This window comes from Halyomorpha halys, unplaced genomic scaffold, assembly GCF_000696795.3.
Source record: "Halyomorpha halys isolate HHAL.00 unplaced genomic scaffold, Hhal_1.1 Scaffold146.1, whole genome shotgun sequence".
Taxonomy (NCBI): Eukaryota; Metazoa; Arthropoda; class Insecta; order Hemiptera; family Pentatomidae; genus Halyomorpha; species Halyomorpha halys.
Window position 1 is genome coordinate 245,688 of NW_027110622.1, and position 19,794 is coordinate 265,481.

Sequence of the window (19,794 nt, forward strand, 5' to 3'; positions counted from 1 at the left end):
AGATTAATAACAGTGAAAGATGAAATATAATATAATGTAGGTAAGAACATATGCATAATATAAGATATGTAAGTAGTGTCTAAAAAACTGAAAAAAACAATTATTGAATCTACAAATTGAACAATATTACAGAAAATGAAATATAGTGAGTGAGTGACTAATATTTGTTTATTCATTTTCTGTTATATTGTTTAATTTGTAGATTCAATAATTGTTTTTTAAGTTTTTTATGCACTAATTACATATCTTGTATTATACATATCTTCTTACCTACATAATATTATACTTCATCTTTCACTGTTATCAATCTGTTACCGTCTTATTCCATTTATTACAAATTTGTTTGATTACTATTTCTTTACAATTTTATGTTTCTCTAAATGATGGTTGTTATCTCTTTTGTTCTATAGCCCTGATGAAGACTTGAAATTCAGGTCGAAATGTCAGCATAAATAAATATTTTTTTGTTTATTAATGTTTTCCTTTGCTGACCGCACCCCCCGACCATCAGTAATCTTCAGACAACTATCTACACCTCATTATTATTATTAATTTTATTTGTATTAATTCTTTTTCGACCTTATTTAATCTCAACTTACTTCTTTATTTTCCGTCTTTTAGTTTGTTAAATTTTGTTTCCTCATATCTACTTTTATATTTTTACGGCTTCTATTCATTTTTAACCTTATAGTTTGCACAATTTTTTATATTATTATAATTGTTTATTTTATATTAATATTATTTTATTTCTTCTTTTCTTTCATTTGTATATAATTTTCTTTTCACTTATTTTTACATAAGTTTAACCCTACCTTAATTTACCTTTTTTGTATCTTATTATCATACTATGTCAAAATAGTTTTAGTTGTTTTTGTATTTTTTAAGCTCTGATGAAGCTCTAAAAAATGGGGCAAAAAGTTAGCAAATAAATAGTTGTTAACTATTTTTGTTCTCTTTCGACCACAACCCTGACCATTTTCTTGATAATAAGATAATATATCATGAAATTATACTTTTTTATTTAATCTAAAACAAGTTAAAGGACACAAAGGAGAAGGCTTTAGACAAATTTTATCAAAGTCGTTAGACTCATTTTAGAACTACAGTCTATTGAATACTTATTTGTTTAGCTATTCCATACAGAGTGCTGGATTGGGCACTAAAGACATTGGTTGTTGAAACTGTACAAAACAAAAAAATCAACAAAATTGGTCCACCAATTTAAGAGATCTTTTTTTTAGTATGGCTTTGGGATAGCGACTCCAAAAAACTTCACATTTTTGCACAATCTATAAAAATGGATGAGTTATGGTAAGATAAGATAAAAGGGACTTCAAAATTTGATTTATGTAAAAATATGGTACTTTAATATTATTTATAAGAAATTAAATTGTATCAGTGTTGTTATAATTATAATGTTAAATAAGAATTATATTTCCCTTAAGAGGAGACAAAATCCCAGAACTTTAAAACTGTAAAAAATATGAAAGTAGTACATGCTTTAATAAACAGGATGTACTAAATAAGTTTTACTATTTATTATCAAAACATGCAGCATTCCATTTTTTAGTGCATCAAAATAATAGTTATTTATTTAATAATTTTTACAGATACAAATAATAACAGCTAGAACTATGCCTTATTACATGCCTAGAGCATAATAGGAACCATTATTGAAAATTTCAACTTTAAAAGCGTCATTTTTGGGTAGTCACTGTGTCATTAGGCGAAATTAGTCGGTTCTCTTATGTATTAAGATAGAGACACAACAAAATGCAATTCACTGTATTTTTCTAAAAGTGGTCTGACTTAAAAGATTTTGTTTCATTTTTCTATTGCGAATTTCATCACATTCCAAATAAGAGATTACCATTTTAAAGTTTTAGAAATCATTTTTTAAAACTAATCAAGAGTGATAAAACTTTCAAACCTGGCCTTATTGCATGCGTAAACCATAAGAGGAACCACTATTACGTATTAAGCTACATTGGCATTGTTTTTCTTGAATTAAGAGAGATCTCTTTATCAGTGAGAGACACCATTATGTTGTTTTACATTCATACATGTATGTGCATGTAGTTATATGTTAGCATTAGATTCATCTAGGATATAATATATAGTTTTATCCAATAATAACCCACTCTTAAAGAGATTCTAATACGGACAACAAGATTGTTAGACAGAAAATCTAATGATATTTATTGTAGCTTCAGAATATATATGAAATTAGTATTTTTCATATAGAAGTGAACTACTCATTTCTTTGATACATGTTTTTTATATCTAAAACTCTCAATAATCAAACACTGTTATAGATTAATATTGGAGATCAGAATGATTACATGACTGTAGAAGAGAGCTTAATTCATAATTAAAAGATAATAAGACTGAATAATCAAATTGCTAGGGAAATTGGACCCTTTATTGTGATCAGATGTCTAAAAGCTAAAATAATACAAAAAAATTGAATAAAAGAAATATAATTATTATTAAATACAGAAACAATACAAAGCTAAATTGTAATAGTTGACATGTACTAACTGCAATGAAGAAATAGGAACTCTAGACTGAAAAGTTTCCTGAAGACTGCGTTGGAGTGGAGTAGATGTGATGGCATTTATTTTCAAATTTTTCCCATCTCTCAAGATCCTTAACAGCTTTGTCATGTCCTATGTACAATAAATTACCACTAGTATAAAAAGAAAACTATAGAAATTTATTGAAGGATAAGATGGTCCAGGTGGCGGTAAAAAAAGTACTCAAAATATTTCTAAAAAAACTATTTATTATGAACAAAAGTTTTAACCGGTCTTCATTATGGCTAAATAAATAAGATACAAAACATTCTAAGCTAGGATATGTCTATGAGGTAATAAAGAGAACTTGATACAAAAAGGATAATTCAAAATAAGATAAATTTAAAAAAAGAACTTAAGTTCTGAAATATTCATTTATTATTGTTTTTGTTTAAAAAGTATCACTTATTGGTATCTTAAATATCTTTGAGTATTAAGATTTTGTCAGTCAAAATCCTCTTTCCTCAGCCCACCTTAACTTCCAACAAGTGTGTTGGTATATTGGGGGAGTTGTGGTAAAGTCTACTTTACCTTACAGTTTTATATGTTCAACAACTCTAAATTACATTTAAAGTACCCTTTGCGATATTACAAGCAAACTTATCTAGGGTTGCTGATTTTGTTTCTTTAGTTGCCTGTCTGCCTCTTTGGTCTTGGTCAGCTAACCTTCTCTGCTAGCCTCCTCTTCTGGACTGCTCAACCTTCTCAGCAACTTCTTCTTCAGCTCTTCCTGCCCTCTCAACTCTTTGCTAGCTTCTTCTGGACTGCCTGCCCTTCTCTCCAACTTCTTCTTCATCTCTCTCTGCTGGCCTCTTCTGAACTGTCTACCCTTCTCAGCTTAGCTCAGCTGAGAGCAGAGATCCTCTTTTTTTTTTCAAGCAATAGCCCAAAATTGGTACCTCCGTTCTGTTCATATTTCCTTCACTCTTCAGAACATATTTTTCCCTGAGTTTTTCATATCCACCATTCCCTTCAGAATTTTTCTACTGGTTGAATTTATTTAGGTTTGAGCATAGGACTTTCCAAGTGTCAAAAATCTAGCTGAAATTATTTGGGTAGCTGGTTGAAGTGCTGTCTGGATCTATAGGACAAGTAGAGTCACACAAGTCTGATAATTGATCATTCAGTTCATACCAAGGCAGGGGTTACAACAGTTGTTTCAACGGTGGAATGTAAAATATGCAAATTTTAGACGAAACTAATCCCCACAAAGACAGAGTTTTGAATTTTTATGTTCGCTGTTGGTATCTTTTTGACAGACTAAAAGTCTAGAAAAATCTAAATATTCAAAATGTGTTTATTGATTATCTAATATTTGTTTTTCCAAAATAAGAATAAAAAACCAAAAGAAGACCATAGCACAGAAAAACTTAAAATTTTCACTCAATGCTTAATATCTTTAAAGCTAACTACCACCCTCATAGAGCTCTTTACATTCAATAGTTCCCGAGAGAGAAAATTTTAAAATTTTTACCCCTGTTGAACAGATCTGCTACCTTGGACTACATCTGGATAAATGACTAACCTGGAATCCTCACACAAGATTAAAAAGACAGGAAACTGCATGTCGATTTCGACTATTACAGTACTTACTAGACAAACGGTCCAAACTTCCAATTCATTACAGAAGACTGATTTACATGACAATTATAAGGCCTATCTGGACATACGACGTTGAGCTCTGGGGCTCTACTAAACCTTCGAATTCCTCTCGTATCCAATCCTTACAATCCAAAATCCTTTGTAAAATCCTAAATGCTCCCTACTTTGTCACAAATAAAATCATAACCGATCTAGCCCGAACCAGATATCAATCCTTCCATTACAAACTCCCTAACCACTCAAACCCATTAGTTTCTAATCTTGCTTCCTCTTTTATTCCGGACAATCCTCTGAGGCATCTGAAAAGAAGATGGCCTCGAGACCTTATATTGTAAAAATGTTTTTAGAGTGTTACCAATGGGTAGTTTCTCTACATGCTTGTACCATACCATAATGATTTCCTCAAATTTATTTGATGTATTTATGTACAGTTGTAAATATCAATAAATAAATTAAAATAAAACAAAAATAGTTTCCAAATAAATGAAAATTAACATTTTGTGAATTATATTTATGATATATTGATCACAAAAATTTCCATACTTTTGAGTTTCAGTAATATTTATTTATCTACAAAATTAAACTATTCTTATTATTAATTAAAATATATTTAATCAAACTGTACTTCCTTCCATTTCAGTATCCTCAATATAAAGCATAATTCATTGACAATGCTTACTTATAGGCGATGGAGTTCCGGCCTTTTTGTTGACAATGTCCAGTGGAATTTGGACACTCAACTTATTCAGTCATTAATGAGGGACAACCTCAGTATTGAATGTTACATAATGTGTTATCAGGAACAAGTATAAGAAGAATATGGCATTTTCCAACAAGCTGACATTAAATTTACTAGAGAACACCTTCACAATCATTATTAAACAAACTGAAGGTGATATTTACCTTTGGATCTTCACACACAAATGCTATCAAATCTTTGTTTGAAATGATGTGTTCAAAATATCGAGCATGGGCTGTATCAGGAACGTTCACCTTGAAATTGATAATAGAGACAATTTAGTAAACAAATTTTGAAAGTATTTAAAAAATAACTATACTTTAAATTTCACAAATAAAATATTATAATTAATAATTCAACTTCCTTGGATAAAACCAAACTATTCTCCAGGACCTCTAGTGGATAATACTTTAGTTTAAAGTAACTAATGAAGACCAATTCTTCACTCATATCTCATGAAATAAAAGTCTTTGTTTAACATTCAAACCATAATTTAACTATATTATAACATAATCCAATAATTTAATACATAGTTAAATTATATAATTCCATTAAGTCTACTTTTAATAAATAGATATAAAATAACGAAAAATATAAAAAAAAAATTATTTTTAAAATTAATAATAATAACAATTAAAAGCAATCACCTCTAAGAAAATAGGAGCATAAACTTTCTTTTCAAACTGGTTTTGATTTTCTAAAACCCATTGATGAGCTTTGGCTACGTCTTCAAATCTTAAAGTTAATAATTCCAACTTTTTCTGAGCAACGCTATTCAGCTGATCTAACTTGTACTGAAGACCTAAAGATATACATTATAATGAATGCTTCATGTAATTATATAAAACAAAATATTCTAGGATCATATGATTACTAATAAAATTAGAAATCACTTTAGTATAAATCTGTTAAGCTCTCCAGTATTAACCCTTTACAGGCCATGATATCTGTAAAATGTTAAAGACGATGTAACCAAATGAAACATCATCTTTAATATATTTTTTTTTTTTTTTTAAAGCAACAGCAATTTGTGGATAAATGACAAGAGCTCCTCCTTAGACAGACTTCCAAGTTTCAAGATAGCAGTTTGAACAAATGTTTCTCATTGAATAAAAGTACTCTAACAATTAGTTTTTTAAAAGCATGTAACTCCCTTAACCTCTGAAAAAATAAAAACAGTTCAGCACCTCAGAAGTATATGACCCTAGTTTTAGTGTAATAAGTGTAATATGTAATTACATTTCCCTTAAGTTTGTAGGAGAGAAGTTTGAGGATGTGTCCCTCAGAATAAGAATATACTTTTTTTTTTTTTTAAACATGCAACTCCTCTGATAATTGTAGGAGATATTTATTCATTATTATACTTCTAAGCAAAAAGTTAAATAAAAAAGTGAAATAATTAGACTAGATTTTTCTGAAGTAAAAAAACAGAAACATATGCAGTAAAAAGCTAAAAATGTGCATTAAATATCCAAATCCTGCAATAATCAATCAAGTTTATTGTTCAATTTATAATATTAATACATGGAAAGCTTATCTAGCCTTGTTTGAATCAAATTAAACTCTCTAAATTTATGCAAACGTACAAAAAAAAACTAAACTACTCTTATTAAAAACCTAGTCCATCTTTGAAGAGCTACGAAGAAACTGAGTTTCCTGCCCCTTTTGCCAAAACAGTTAAATACTAAGGGGTGACTTTAAGACAACAAACTATTATTTAACCACCACATCAATTCAAAATTGGAAAATGCCAGAAAAATCCTATATCAAATGTATCCATACATTAATAATTAAATTATCCAATAGAAATAAAATGATAATATATAAAGTGGTGCTTAGACACATCTTAATTTATGCCTGCTCCATATTGATTTTACTAGTTCTACCAATATAAGAAAAATACAAGTATTTCGAAACAAATGTCTCAGAATAATTAATCTCAAAACAGTAAGGTAAATATTGTACATTTTACATTTATGCAATAAAAATATTTAAAAAAAGAGAGAAGAAAGAAATGATTTTAAAATCCTATTATGAAGGCTATTATCCTATTCAATTTTCAACTTCTTAAAACTAGCTCAATTTTAAGTTTTAGAAAAATATGTTAGGCACTACGTAGAAAGGAGTATTTCAAAATATCCTTTCAAGTTCCATTTTTAATTTCCCTAATATTTCTCATGGCATAGTTCTTCCGCTTAGTTTTTGCTTATTGTGTACTAACCAAAAAACTACCAAGTAATAAGTCAATATGGAAAATCTTAAAAAGTTTGATTAAAAATAAATTGGTATATTTAATTTTGGCATTTCTTTTATGTTTAAAATCATTACTGAAAAAATCAGATGGAAGAATGAAGGATGAAGACGAAATGGAAATCCAAGTTAAAACAATAACAAGATTATCCTTGAGAGACTTTTTATAGTAACTCAAAATCAATGGTTAATACTATTCCAAGAACATTTGTCACTAGTGTTTTCTATTTATGTTAAATTCAACTCTTCATGCGTTAATCAATATATTGCTTTACCTCCATTTTTGGTAATTCTAAACTATAAATTAGATTAGAAAAAACATAACAAAATGAAATTAAGATAAACAAACATTGGTATATGGGATATTTGAAATTTATTTTTATTTATTTATAGGATTTAAAAACTCCGGCAATTTATGAACCGACAAGCACAACTTATCAACATATTTGCAATAGTTAATTTATTAAAAAATTAATTTTTATTTTTTATTAATTTTTTTTTAAATTTATTTATTTTATTTTTCTGCCCACTTAGTAATGTATTATTTGTCTTTTTAAACTTTTTCTAACACATTTGTCGTCACCCTCTTATAACGTTTCCTCTTTTTAAATGTTGTTAAATACTCATGACACTTTGTCATCCTTATAAAATATATATATTTTTAACATTTTGCAAAACCATTTGTCGTCACCCTCTCACATGCTTTCCTCTTCTAAATATTTTCTACTTTTATTTTTTACCCACTTGTAAAGTTTCATCTTAAAAAACACTTTGTCATCTCTCTAACGTATTTTTTAATTCGGAGTTTGGCCGTTTGCAGCGCAGAAGCCACTTGGTGGTAAGATTTCAAGCTTACAGGTTCGTTTTACGTTTTATTCTTTTTTTCCCCTATCTTTATTTTATCTCCCCCCCCTCTTTTCCTTAACCACGTTATTAGTTATGTTCACCATATATTATTATTGTTGTTTTCAAATTTCTTTTGTTAAACTTTACTTATTTTTTGCCTCTTTATCCAATATTATGGTTATATATTTCATTTGATACATATATTTTCTTTTTCTTTCCATAATTTTAATTTTTAAATTATTAATAAACTAATATATTCATATTTCTTTTCATTATATAACTTCATTCTTATTTTATTTTCCACTTCTCTCATCACTTTATTTTATTAATTCCATTCTGTAAAATCATTTACATTATGTCATTCTGTTTATATTTTATTTTCTTTATTCATTGGTTGTTATCTTGTTCTGTTCTTAGCTCTAATGAAGGCTAGAAATTCTAGCTGAAACGTTGGCACGATTAAATAAATTACTTCAATTTATTTGTTTTATTTTGACTGCACCCCCTAACCATCTTCTCCTTGTATAAGTCATCCATGGTCAACTATCTCTTATGATTTGAATTTCTGTCTTTCTGTCTAGATTGGGCAAAATTTGGAGCTAGGGAATAAAAGATGCAATTGCACAAAAAACTAGTCACTAGTAATAATGCTAAATAAGTAAAAAAGGGACAGTGTCTTATACTAAGTATATCTTTGTATAATTGAAAAAAAAAACATGATATACCTCTTACAATATTATTTACAGCCAATCTCTGATCTTGTAATTCTCTTTCTTTATTTCTAGCTTGCGCAACTTTCTTCAACATTAGATCAATTTCCACATCACATTTTCTTATATCATGAAGAAGCTTAGCCTCTAAAATAGTGGCCAGAAAATATTAATACAAGCCATTAATTATAATAACTTTATTATTAAGATTAAAGTAGCCTAGATAACGTAAAAAAATGAACATATTTAACTTTTTTTTATCATGCGGTTTCCTTAAAAATTACAATATGATGCAAAAGAACCAATATTGTTAATTTTCATTCCTAACCAAATATTTATGGTAAATAAATTTATGTTACACTTAAAATGAGTAGATATGAATCAATAAACATTAATTTGTATCAAAATATTTGAAATACAGCATTGATTGTTTTGTTACACCGGCATGACTAATAATGAAAGAATGACTTTGGATACAGAAGTTATTACTATCTTCCAAGAATCTTAAATTTAGTTAACAGGGATAATTGATTAGATGATTTTAACAAATGAGACTAAATATTAAATTCTTAAAAAAATTTATAACCATTGTCTTGCGGTAAGCTATTTTCAATTTCTCTTATTTGTTTCTGAATTTCTTGAATAGTAAAATCTTTTTGAGCTTCAGCATCCAGCTTAGACCTTAAGTCATCTTTTATTTTCACAATCTTATCTTTAAACCGAAGATGATTACGAAGCAATTCTTGCAGACTGTGACTAATCTTATTATTATTTTGTTCCTGAAAAATCAACATTTAAAAATTGTAGATGTATGCTCAATAAAACAGACACATGAATAATGTATTTAAATTTACTTCTTAAATATGAGAGGGTGCCATTGAGTTTTGAACACAATGTATAAATGCGATGTGCCAACCATAAATATTAACGTTTTTTATAATTTTTACCTCAGTTTTTGAATTCTGCTTCAAGTTTTCTCGTTCTTGTTCAACTTCTTTGATTTTTTTCAAAAGTGGTTCCAAACTTTTCTTCAGTTCTTCATACTGCTGTTTTGCTGTTTCATAAGTTATTTGCATCTAAAAAAAATTAAGAATTTATCTTAGAACCAATAATTTTTATGAATTTGAACATATGAAGCATAATTAATGCACTTCCTCAAAACAATACCTAGTTCTTTAATTTAATTTTGATTTTTAATAAATTAAGCAGCATTGTCTTTTTGTCTTTATATATTAAAAAAATATATATAATTTATTTTTATTTATTTGTCTTTGGATAGAAACCCTATACAAATAAAATTGGATATAAAAATTGTAGATTTAGATGAAGGTAATTGTAACATAAATTGAGTGGTGCATTAATTTTGTCTAACAATATATTTTGGGTGTGTGCACATGTAATTTATTACATCTTTTTTTTTTTAATATTTTATTTTATTAATATTTCTTCTCCCCCTATTATGTATATTACCATTTATTGTTCACCTAATTTAAATACTTTTTTACTATGTTTACTTTACAAATTATTTTCGTTATTGTGGCATAACTGCCATCCCCACTCCTCCCAATACCAACCGTCACTTTATTTTGACTGCCGTCAAAACAGGTATGCATTCTGTCTCATCATTTGATTTGTATTTTTTTTCTTTTTTCATCTCTTTATTTGTACTTTCTTTAATATTTCTTCTCTTATCTATCTGTTACTATTACCCTTTTCATTCACTATTTACAATCTTTAATTTTTCTTATTATATCTTACTTTTTTACATTTTATACCCCTGTTATTTTACACTTATGTTTTTTTGTTTTTTTTTTCCCTTTTAGTAACTATAGTGTTTGTATCTTTTTTAGCCCTGACAAAGCCCTGCAACGTGGGGCGAAACGTTGGCTCAATAAAATAGTATAATTATCTACTATTTGAGTTTTTTTGACCGCACCCGGACCATATTCCATTCATCTATACACACGGTCAATCAATAATCTTCCAGTAATTTATTACCTTTTTTCTACATTCATTTTTTTCTTCATACAGAAGCCATTGAAATTTCTTCTTGATCAATGATATCTTTTCCAAAATATCCTGCTTCTCTCTGTAACTCTTGACATCTGCTTCCATCCTAACGGAAAAAGGAAAAATTAATTAATACTATTCTCTTATTCCATTCTTAAAATATATGAGGAGATGATGGTTGGGGGTGTGGTCAAAGAATAACACAAATAAGTTAAAAAAATTATTTATTAGTGCCAACGTGACTTGGATGTCCAACGTCTTCCAAACCAGCCCTGATGAAGAAATTCTGGCCAAAACATTGGCACTAATAAATAAGTTTCTTTAACTTATTTGTGTTATTCTCTGATCCCATCCCCAAGCATCTTCTCCTCATATATATTATCCACGGTCAACTATCTTTTCATCATTCTTAAAATAATTATAAAAATGTTAAATGGAATCATTACACTTAATTTCTACTTTTACCAGAGATTCACTGTCTCATTCCCAACCAATAACTTCTGTGATCCTATGTATACTTTGTTAGCTTTAATAATTCTTGTTTAATTTAATTGAACAATTAAATCAATTAATTGAAAATAGAACTGCATAATTATATAATTTAAACAAATTCTTTTTCAATAGTTTTAAGATGGAACTGAATAAAATAAATAATAATTATACTTTTTGTATTATGTGAACAGCCTATAAAAATGAAAAGTGAAAGTAATCAATTATAGTAATACTGGAGTATTACTGAGTAGGATGGGTCTTACTGACAACTTTTTACTTTCATTTTCCTATGTATGATACATATAGTAAGGTGAAGTATAGCGATATTGAAAAATTTCAAATTTGAGTTTTCGATGGAAATACATGTTTTGAGGTCAGCGTGAGAACAACCAAGCTCAAAAACTAAAAAAATTGTATGAACCTGAAAGTACATATTTAGGGCATATATACTTGCAATATAACAGCATTTTTTTTTTTTAAATTGACTATCAGGAAGTACCACTTTATAGAATCGATTTTTACATTTTTTTATTTTCTCAAAAATGGCTGTAATGATTTTGATTATACTCGGTAAGTCAATCTAAAATCAAGTAGTCTTTAACGTTAACTAAATTTTATCCTCATTGAAATAGTATAACAGGGCTTAAATGCCAATTTTTCAAAAAATCATAATTAAATAAAGAAGAAATAAACAGAGCAGTTTAGAGACTGGAATATCAGAGATAGTATACCAATCTCTCCTGTTATCATCGTTAATAATATTCAATTTAAAAAAAAATTCATATCCTTCAAATTTTCAATTTTTTGGTATTGAAATCCCTAATTATCGCTAAAACTGCCTGTGACAAACTTTGTTCCAGTTAAAACCTCTCCTCAACGAACTAAGGAAATATTCTTTGTGGAGGAAAACTTTATAAAAATAAAAGGTGCTTTTAGAAATGAATTCATAATTATTTTAAATGCAGATGGTAGATCAATAACTTGTTCGAAAGTTTGTTTCTAAGGAATTTCTCATTGATATTTTTATGTTTGTTGAGGTATGTATGTATTCATGAAACTAAAGTAATAACTGTGACTGAAAAAGACAGCCTAAGCTCGGGAAACCATATATATATATATATTTTTTTTTTTGGCCACCTACCAAGAAAATAAAACTGTTCAGAAAGTAAAAGGGAAGTTTTCAGATAAGTGCATTTATTATTCTTATTACAGGGCTGCAAACGTTCTCTAGAAATATTAATTTTATGTTATTGTAATCTCACAGTTTTTCTTTCTATCAAAGGCCATTTCGGAAACATTCAACAATGCACAACCTAACGCAATCAAGCACTCTGTCACCACTAAAACAAATTTGATTTTGAACAAAAATAAAAAAGTGATCAGAGCTATCTTTATTTTGTGTTACATACTGTTCTTTAGGATCCAGTTACATCAATATCATATTAATATAAATGGAAGTGACATGGAAAATGTTTGAAGATGGTTTAATTCACTCAAAATTTTAGCACAGAAAATGAAGCTTTTTTTGAGAATCACTAATGTAACAATATAAACAAGAAAGTGAGTTAAATAAACAACCAAAGTTGTATAAATAATGGTTAAAAATACCTTTTGCTTTTCTGTTTTTCATTATCAAATTTTATTAACATATCAGCAAGCATTTCTTCCCTCTTAATGATGGATGTACGAATTGATTTCAATTCCTCAAATTGTTCACTCAATTCCTGGTCTTGAAACAAAAATATTATAAACTAGATTATAGATTATAATAATAGTAAGATATAAAGTCATTCATTTAAATATAATAAAACATTTGAATCAAGAAAAAATGGTACTAGTTTACAAAACAAACTTCAATACTCACTTAACCAAACTATACAAATTAATATAGACAATATAACTGACAAGGATTCACTAGCGAGTTTGTTTATCCCTAGGAAGAGAGTGGAAGTTGAAAGTTGCGGTGCTTGTTTTGTACACTAGTAAAAAAATAAAATAAAATAAGAAACACTTTTTTATTCAAATTTTTAACAAATTATAAAATAAGTTCAGTTGAAGTTTAGTAATATAATTGATTCTTTTCACCAATAAATTTTTAATGACGAAACTCAAACTAAAGTTGCTAAAGCCAAATTTTATTTTATTTTTTTAAATGATTTATATCATTTACCAATGGCCTTCTGAGTATTTTCTAATAACTGCTTCTGGTCCATTTTGGCAAAGTCTTGAACTCGATCTTGAGGTAATATTTGGCATAGGTTATTGATCTGAATATTTAATTCTTGGGTTAAACTCTCAATCTAAAAACGAACAACAGAAAAAAAAGTTACAATAAACAGAAATAAAGAATACAAGTGCAAAACACAAATAGATAAATTTATATATTAAAATGACAAAAGGAGAACTCAGCTTGAATATATAATTATATACAAAAATCTACAAGGATTTGATGTTATAAAACATTTACTACCCAACATTTAACTAATTTACATATTATTCCACGTTATTGTACCTATCAAAATTACATTAAATTCTTTGGAATAGAGCAGAGCTTATAAATCTACTAAACAAGTAAAATTAATAAAATTTAATGCAAAAAACAAGACACTGTTCATAAAAAAAAAAAAAAACTACCTTTCAAAAATATATAGTCATTGTAACTAATAACTAACAGATTAGTTGGTACATTCCGTAACTTAGAATACAAAAAATACCAATATTTAATATATTGGTTAGAAATAATCATATCTGGTTATAATTTTAAAACAAATTTCCTTGTAACTAAGGAAAATTACAAACAAATGAATAGATGAGACAACATAGAGTTAATAAATGAGTAACCATTCGTAAAACTGACAAGTAAATACAATAACATCTCTAAATTAGCAAATAACTACCTTTTTTAAAGTTGTAGGTTTTCCTTGCAGAAACCAAGAAGAGGTATTAGATGTAATATGCCTTGATATAACAAAATTAGCACCATCAGGATTGTACAGTTCAAGTTCGATAAGAGCTTTTTCACAACCATGTTTTATATAATCGGCAACCTAAATTAGTAATACAACGTAATTATTTATCACTTGTATCTTGAATGTAAACAACACTTAAAGAGGAGGCTTGCAACATACATTTGGGGATCTACCAATTACATTAGGTTTTCCACCAAGTCCCAACACTATTGCACAAACAAAAGTAGATTTTCCTGCACCATTCGGTCCGATTACAAGATTTAATTTGTTTTTCGGAGACATCTCAATCTCATCAAAGGTCCTAAAATTTAAAAAGAAGAGTCAGAATCAACAGCATCTGAAACTAATGTCTTATTAACAATATCACTTACAAAAAATCCTTCAAATGGATTCGAACGATACTTCCTCTACTGAACTTCATTTTGGTGTAATATTGAAAAAAATTCTTGAAAAATCCATGGTTAGAAGGACTATTGTACATAATGAATGAAGGTTGATTTATTTTATCACAAAGATATTCTTATCATAACTTGGCGGGAAGTTGGCTATCGTATTATCAGTACTATGCTCACTTGATGCTCAATATTACTGCTACCTATTCTCTCAATTGAAAAATACCTGCTCATTGCCTTAAAAATACTTGTTTTACCCCACAAATATCCGCCACTTTACCAGTTCTTGGAGAATAAGGGACGTTATAACTGCACCTGTATAATTGTTAGTCATGATTGAACTTGTTGCACTAACTCTGGCGTGATAGTTAATACTACGATTAATGATAGTAAAACGTGTTTACGCCTTGACAGTGAACTTTCATACAATTTCAGTTATTTTTATTTTAGCAGATAAGGGAAAAATCTTTCATTGCACGAAGTGCAACAAATAATAATTTACAGAACAATGTGAGATTCCTGCTCACTAAAAAACTACCTCCCAATTCTTCTTTACGACCCCAAGTTTCATGCACCCGACGACCCGTTACGACCCGTTTCATGCACTGTCAAGCATTACTTCATGAGGGAGTCACTATCTGCCTACACCTTCTTTGTATATCTTATTTAACCCTCTGAACGGAACACCGGTCTGCGGGACCGGCATAGTATCACAATTAGGCTCTAGAGCAAGAAGCATACTTCATTCTACGCTCATCACCTTTGACAACCTCAGTTAACTCCTGACTCTAGTAGTGGTTGCGTCAGCCCTTGTGTCCTCGCGCCTCTATCCCACCTATTCCCGCTTTTCCGAAGCTGCTGAGTCTTTTAGACCAGTCTTCCTTCTAAGGTAAGTTTCTTCCCGGTCTGGTTGACCGTTATTCCTGTTTTTGAGCGTCTTTTTCCCGGTCTGTAAGACCAGTGTTCCCTTAATTGTGGTACGCCCCCAGAGACCGGTATTCCCTTTTTTGTATATTATGGCATTATTTTTAATTTATTTCTTTAACTAATCCTTATAATGTATTCAGAGGTCATAGTTATGAGTGGTGCACCGAAGAACGTTTCTTCTCGTTCCAGGAGAATAATAGACATGGCAGTAGCTGCTGATTCTGAAGAAGAATCGGATGTTGAACTGGACTCTGAAGATTCCTACGTCCCTAGTGAAGATGAAGAAGAAAGGTCAGAACATTCCTCTCACAGCGAAATTTCGTGTGATGAGGAAAGAACGAATCTACAATTTCACCCACAGGTAACCGTAGTAATGCTTTCTTCTTATATAACAAATATTCTGCATCAAGAAATATAAGAAGATTCGAATTTATATCGGAACTTGGATTGTCACCAACAAAAAACATCTTTGATGGCGTCTGAAAATAGTGAATTTATCTGATACTCTCAAAACAAATATAAAAAATTGTTTAATATCTATTGATCCTGGAACGTCACAGAAACTAGCCCGAACCGATCGTCTAGAGAAGCCAAAAACCTGCCGGTACTGTCCATACCAAAAGGAGAGGAAAACAAATTACAAATGTGTTCAGAGTAATACCCCTAATTGTCTAGAATGCTCCATAAAAATATGTAATGAATGTGTTTCCAAGTCGTAATTAGTAAAATGTTTCGTATATCTATCTATTATAAAAATTTTCTATAATAATAGGTAATCTTTTAAATGTTCCTCAATTTTACTTTATATTATTTGATTTTTTTATGATATAAGCTCTAGTTACCAATTTTCATCTGTATTGTATAAAACAATAATATTTTCGTCAAAGAATTGCTTTAATAAAATATATGACGCATAAAATCGTCCTTTAGTCAAACCTTTTCATTAAAACTAATTTTAAAGCTTTTAAATAGAGAAAATTGCTCTCCCGGTGTTCCTTTTAACTGATATGTAGGAGATGTTCCATGCAGATGGTTAAGCTAGGGCATTGCCTGGCTTCCTCTTTCTCGTTCTGGTGCTCTGAACCTTCTGTATAACCAATTCGCGCTGTATAGTCTGGTACAGCTTTCCAATTTTCCTGCCTTGTCATTATCAAGGAGACTAAGTTTTGTGGAACTGATTTCTTGCCTATTTTCATGTCCAGCTCTTCTTTTTCTTGACAATGGAAGAACGGATATTCCTTGTTTCATCCATGGAATCACACGTTGGACACGATGATCCATCCTCCAGTTTGAAACGGGCTAAGTATGCCCTGAAGCAACTATGCCCGGTAAGCAGCTGAGAAAGGTAATAATCCACCTTTCCGTAATATCCATATTGATACATCGGAAATCATACGGTGAGTCCATCTTTCAAAATATGAGCCATTCCAGTGTATCTGCCATCTTTTAAGAGTCTGAATACTCTCTTCCTTTGCTAAAGTAGTCCAGTGAGCATTCAGCTCTTCTCGTTTCTTTCGACACATTTGGCTGCGATCATCTGCCAGCAGATCTATTGGAGGCATATCTGCGATGACGCCCACAACATCTAGGAAACCGTACGAAAAGCTCGAGCGACACGGAGAGTACTTCTTCGGTACATTCCGAATTGTTTTACAGAAATATGCCCTTTGCTGGCTTCCGCCCAGATAGGTGCTACGTACGAAAGTAAAGATTTAGTGGTCCTCCAGAGTCGTCACTATCATGGCATAATTGTTTAGTAGTTACAGTCATGATGACATTCATTGTTACGACAGTAAAACTCTCGTAACTATTATATCGCACTGGAACATTACATCCCAAGATAGTACAAGTAATGTCAGTAAAATAACATTCGCGTTAACTGCAACGTTTAAGTATCATATGTATATACCTTGACAGAGAACTATCGCAACATATAAACTGTAACAAATGAAATAACGACAGGTGGGAACATATTGTTCTTATACATTTGCCTAAATTCTTAAAATTGTTTCAGCCAAAAACTAATCCAGCACGGACCCAAACAAAGTTGCCGGAGACCTTAAAATTATATTCACAGACCTCAAAAATAATCAGCCCCAGGACCCAAAAATAAATCTATCCCGAGCCCTAAAAATAAATATATCTTGAGTATCAAATGGTCTAGGCACGCTTTAGGATTAGACATGAGAGGAATTCTATGGTTAAGTGGAGCCCCAAACCTCCACTTTGTAAGACCAGATAGAGGGCAGACAGCCATTGGTTTAAGACGATGGGTAAACATGATTTTATGGGACTTATAGGAATTAATTTTAATCCTTTACTTTTGACACCATTCTTCAAAGCAGGTGATTGGTCGGAGGGTCATTATTTACTGATAACGCATGCGTCATCGGCAAATGTGGTGAGGACAGTGTTAGGATGAGTTGGGATATGAGATTTACATAGGATAGGACCAAGAATACTACCGAATCTCCAGATCTAGGACAGTTTCCAACCTGAAAACCCGTCCTCATCAGCAACTAACTCCGGTACCGACTGTCCCAGATCCAAGGAGCGCCTCGCCTTGAACGTTCCCGGCCTAACATTGAAGCTCACCCTCAGTCACATGTAATGGTGTCTGTGCCTCTCAGGTATGTGAGGAGAACTTGACACTACGATTTTAACGGTACATAAACCTAACAAACTTAGATTCGATTCCTATTGACTTCTTCCAGTCTGCTCCAAAAGTTTGGAAAATTATTAAATGAACGTATTCTTAACATATTACCCAACTACCAATTTGTATTTCACATATAAAAATCCGCAACTTCATCTAATCTGCTCTTAAACTAAAAAAAAAACTTTAACTAAAACAATGAGTGTCTGGGACATTTTTTGATGTGAATCAGGCATTTGATATGGTATGGCACCAGGACCTTTTTTAAGCTAAAGCCTATTCTCCCATGCACTTACTATTTAGTTTAAAAAAAATATCAGCGAAATTCATATCTGTATGAGTACCATAAGCTTGTTTTCTGGCCCCACTTCTGTACTTAATGTACTAACATATGACAACATGCTAAATGCGAAACATGCCGACAACACTGCTTTCATATCATCACAGACCCTTTACAGTTCACACTAACATTACTACATAACATCCTGGGGTACACAATGGAAAAAAAAAGATTAACCACAAGTCACATTTACTTTTAGACACGAAACCAGCCCTCCAGTTAACATAAGGTCTGTTCCAACAACCATCCTGTACCACAAACAAGTGTGTTAACTTATTTATGACAGAAGGTTGACAGGGGGTCCACACCTCAAAACAAAACATAAAAGTTAAATTTTTGGGACTATTATATTCCATACTACACAGTCGTTTTAAGTTATTCCTCAGACTGAAACTTAACTTATACAATCATTTACTTATACCTACCAAATTTATGGATCTGCTGAAAAGACAAATAAAAAACTTTTAATTACAATTTTTAGAAATGGCAATGAACTTACCACTCTACATTCAAAGAACATTCACACCGACCTAGGTATTCTGACTATAACGAACTACATTCCTAAGATCGATAAACAGTTTCACGATAACTTACATGTACATTTCAATAAATTTATACAGCAGATGATATCCCTGATGAAGCTCCGCATAGGCTGAAGAGGAGTTGGATGAGAGACCTTTTAGTCTGATGAAAGAGTTTACTTGAACATCAAGAGTACCACTGCACGCTGTCTCCTTCATGCCATGCCTTTATATTGTAGCTCATTTACAGATTGTAGTTATTTTACAGGTGTAAATAAAAATTGTAAAGATAAATAAATACACATGTATCTTCTTCTTTTTTTTTTTTTAAGATGAGTGTATCACCAAGTTAAGTTTTTGGTGCTTCATCAATAAATTTAAAATGTCTTGTGTAACTATCCAGGAAAGCCTTAAAGAATCTAAGGAGCTAACAGGGTGTGCTACTTAACTCAAGCATATTTATTCAAGTTTCAATCTTATCTTAAAATCATTAATCAGATATATACAAATGGCTTATAAAGCTTTACAAGGAAAGATAAAAGTAAACCATGAATGATTACTAAGTTTCATGTTCAACAAGTTAGGATTTTTGACTAATAAAAAAAATATAATAAAACAAAACATATTTTTACTTAAAAATAATAATACAAATATTTTTACAAACTAATTAGGACGTTCATTACTTTTTTTTTTCATTTTCATTATTAAGATCCTCAATGTAGGAATTCAGAGCTCGAACAATAACTTTTTGATTGTGAGTTTCA

At 30.1% G+C, this 19,794-nt stretch overlaps 1 protein-coding gene across 3 annotated transcripts in view; it reads right to left on the reverse strand.

Annotated features, from left to right (window-relative positions):
* Positions 1–19,264, reverse strand: part of SMC5 (structural maintenance of chromosomes 5) — a 37,790-nt gene extending 18,526 nt beyond the window's left edge. The window contains exons 1-12 of one of the 3 annotated variants that reach the window (XM_014417120.3): positions 19,104–19,264; positions 14,354–14,495; positions 14,123–14,272; positions 13,396–13,525; positions 12,834–12,954; positions 10,722–10,839; positions 9,671–9,799; positions 9,310–9,502; positions 8,739–8,870; positions 5,565–5,719; positions 5,082–5,171; positions 2,542–2,669 (exon numbers count right to left, since the gene is read on the reverse strand). In XM_014417120.3, the coding sequence (XP_014272606.1) occupies positions 2,542–2,669; positions 5,082–5,171; positions 5,565–5,719; positions 8,739–8,870; positions 9,310–9,502; positions 9,671–9,799; positions 10,722–10,839; positions 12,834–12,954; positions 13,396–13,525; positions 14,123–14,272; positions 14,354–14,495; positions 19,104–19,249 (1,634 nt within the window). In that variant the 5' untranslated portion in view covers positions 19,250–19,264. Of the gene's footprint in view, positions 1–2,541; positions 2,670–5,081; positions 5,172–5,564; positions 5,720–8,738; positions 8,871–9,309; positions 9,503–9,670; positions 9,800–10,721; positions 10,840–12,833; positions 12,955–13,395; positions 13,526–13,859; positions 13,946–14,122; positions 14,273–14,353; positions 14,496–14,565; positions 15,051–19,103 lie in introns of those variants that run through there. The other 2 variants (XM_014417122.3, XM_014417123.3) reach the window with 2 other exon arrangements.
* Between the last annotated feature and the right edge of the window lie 530 nt (positions 19,265–19,794).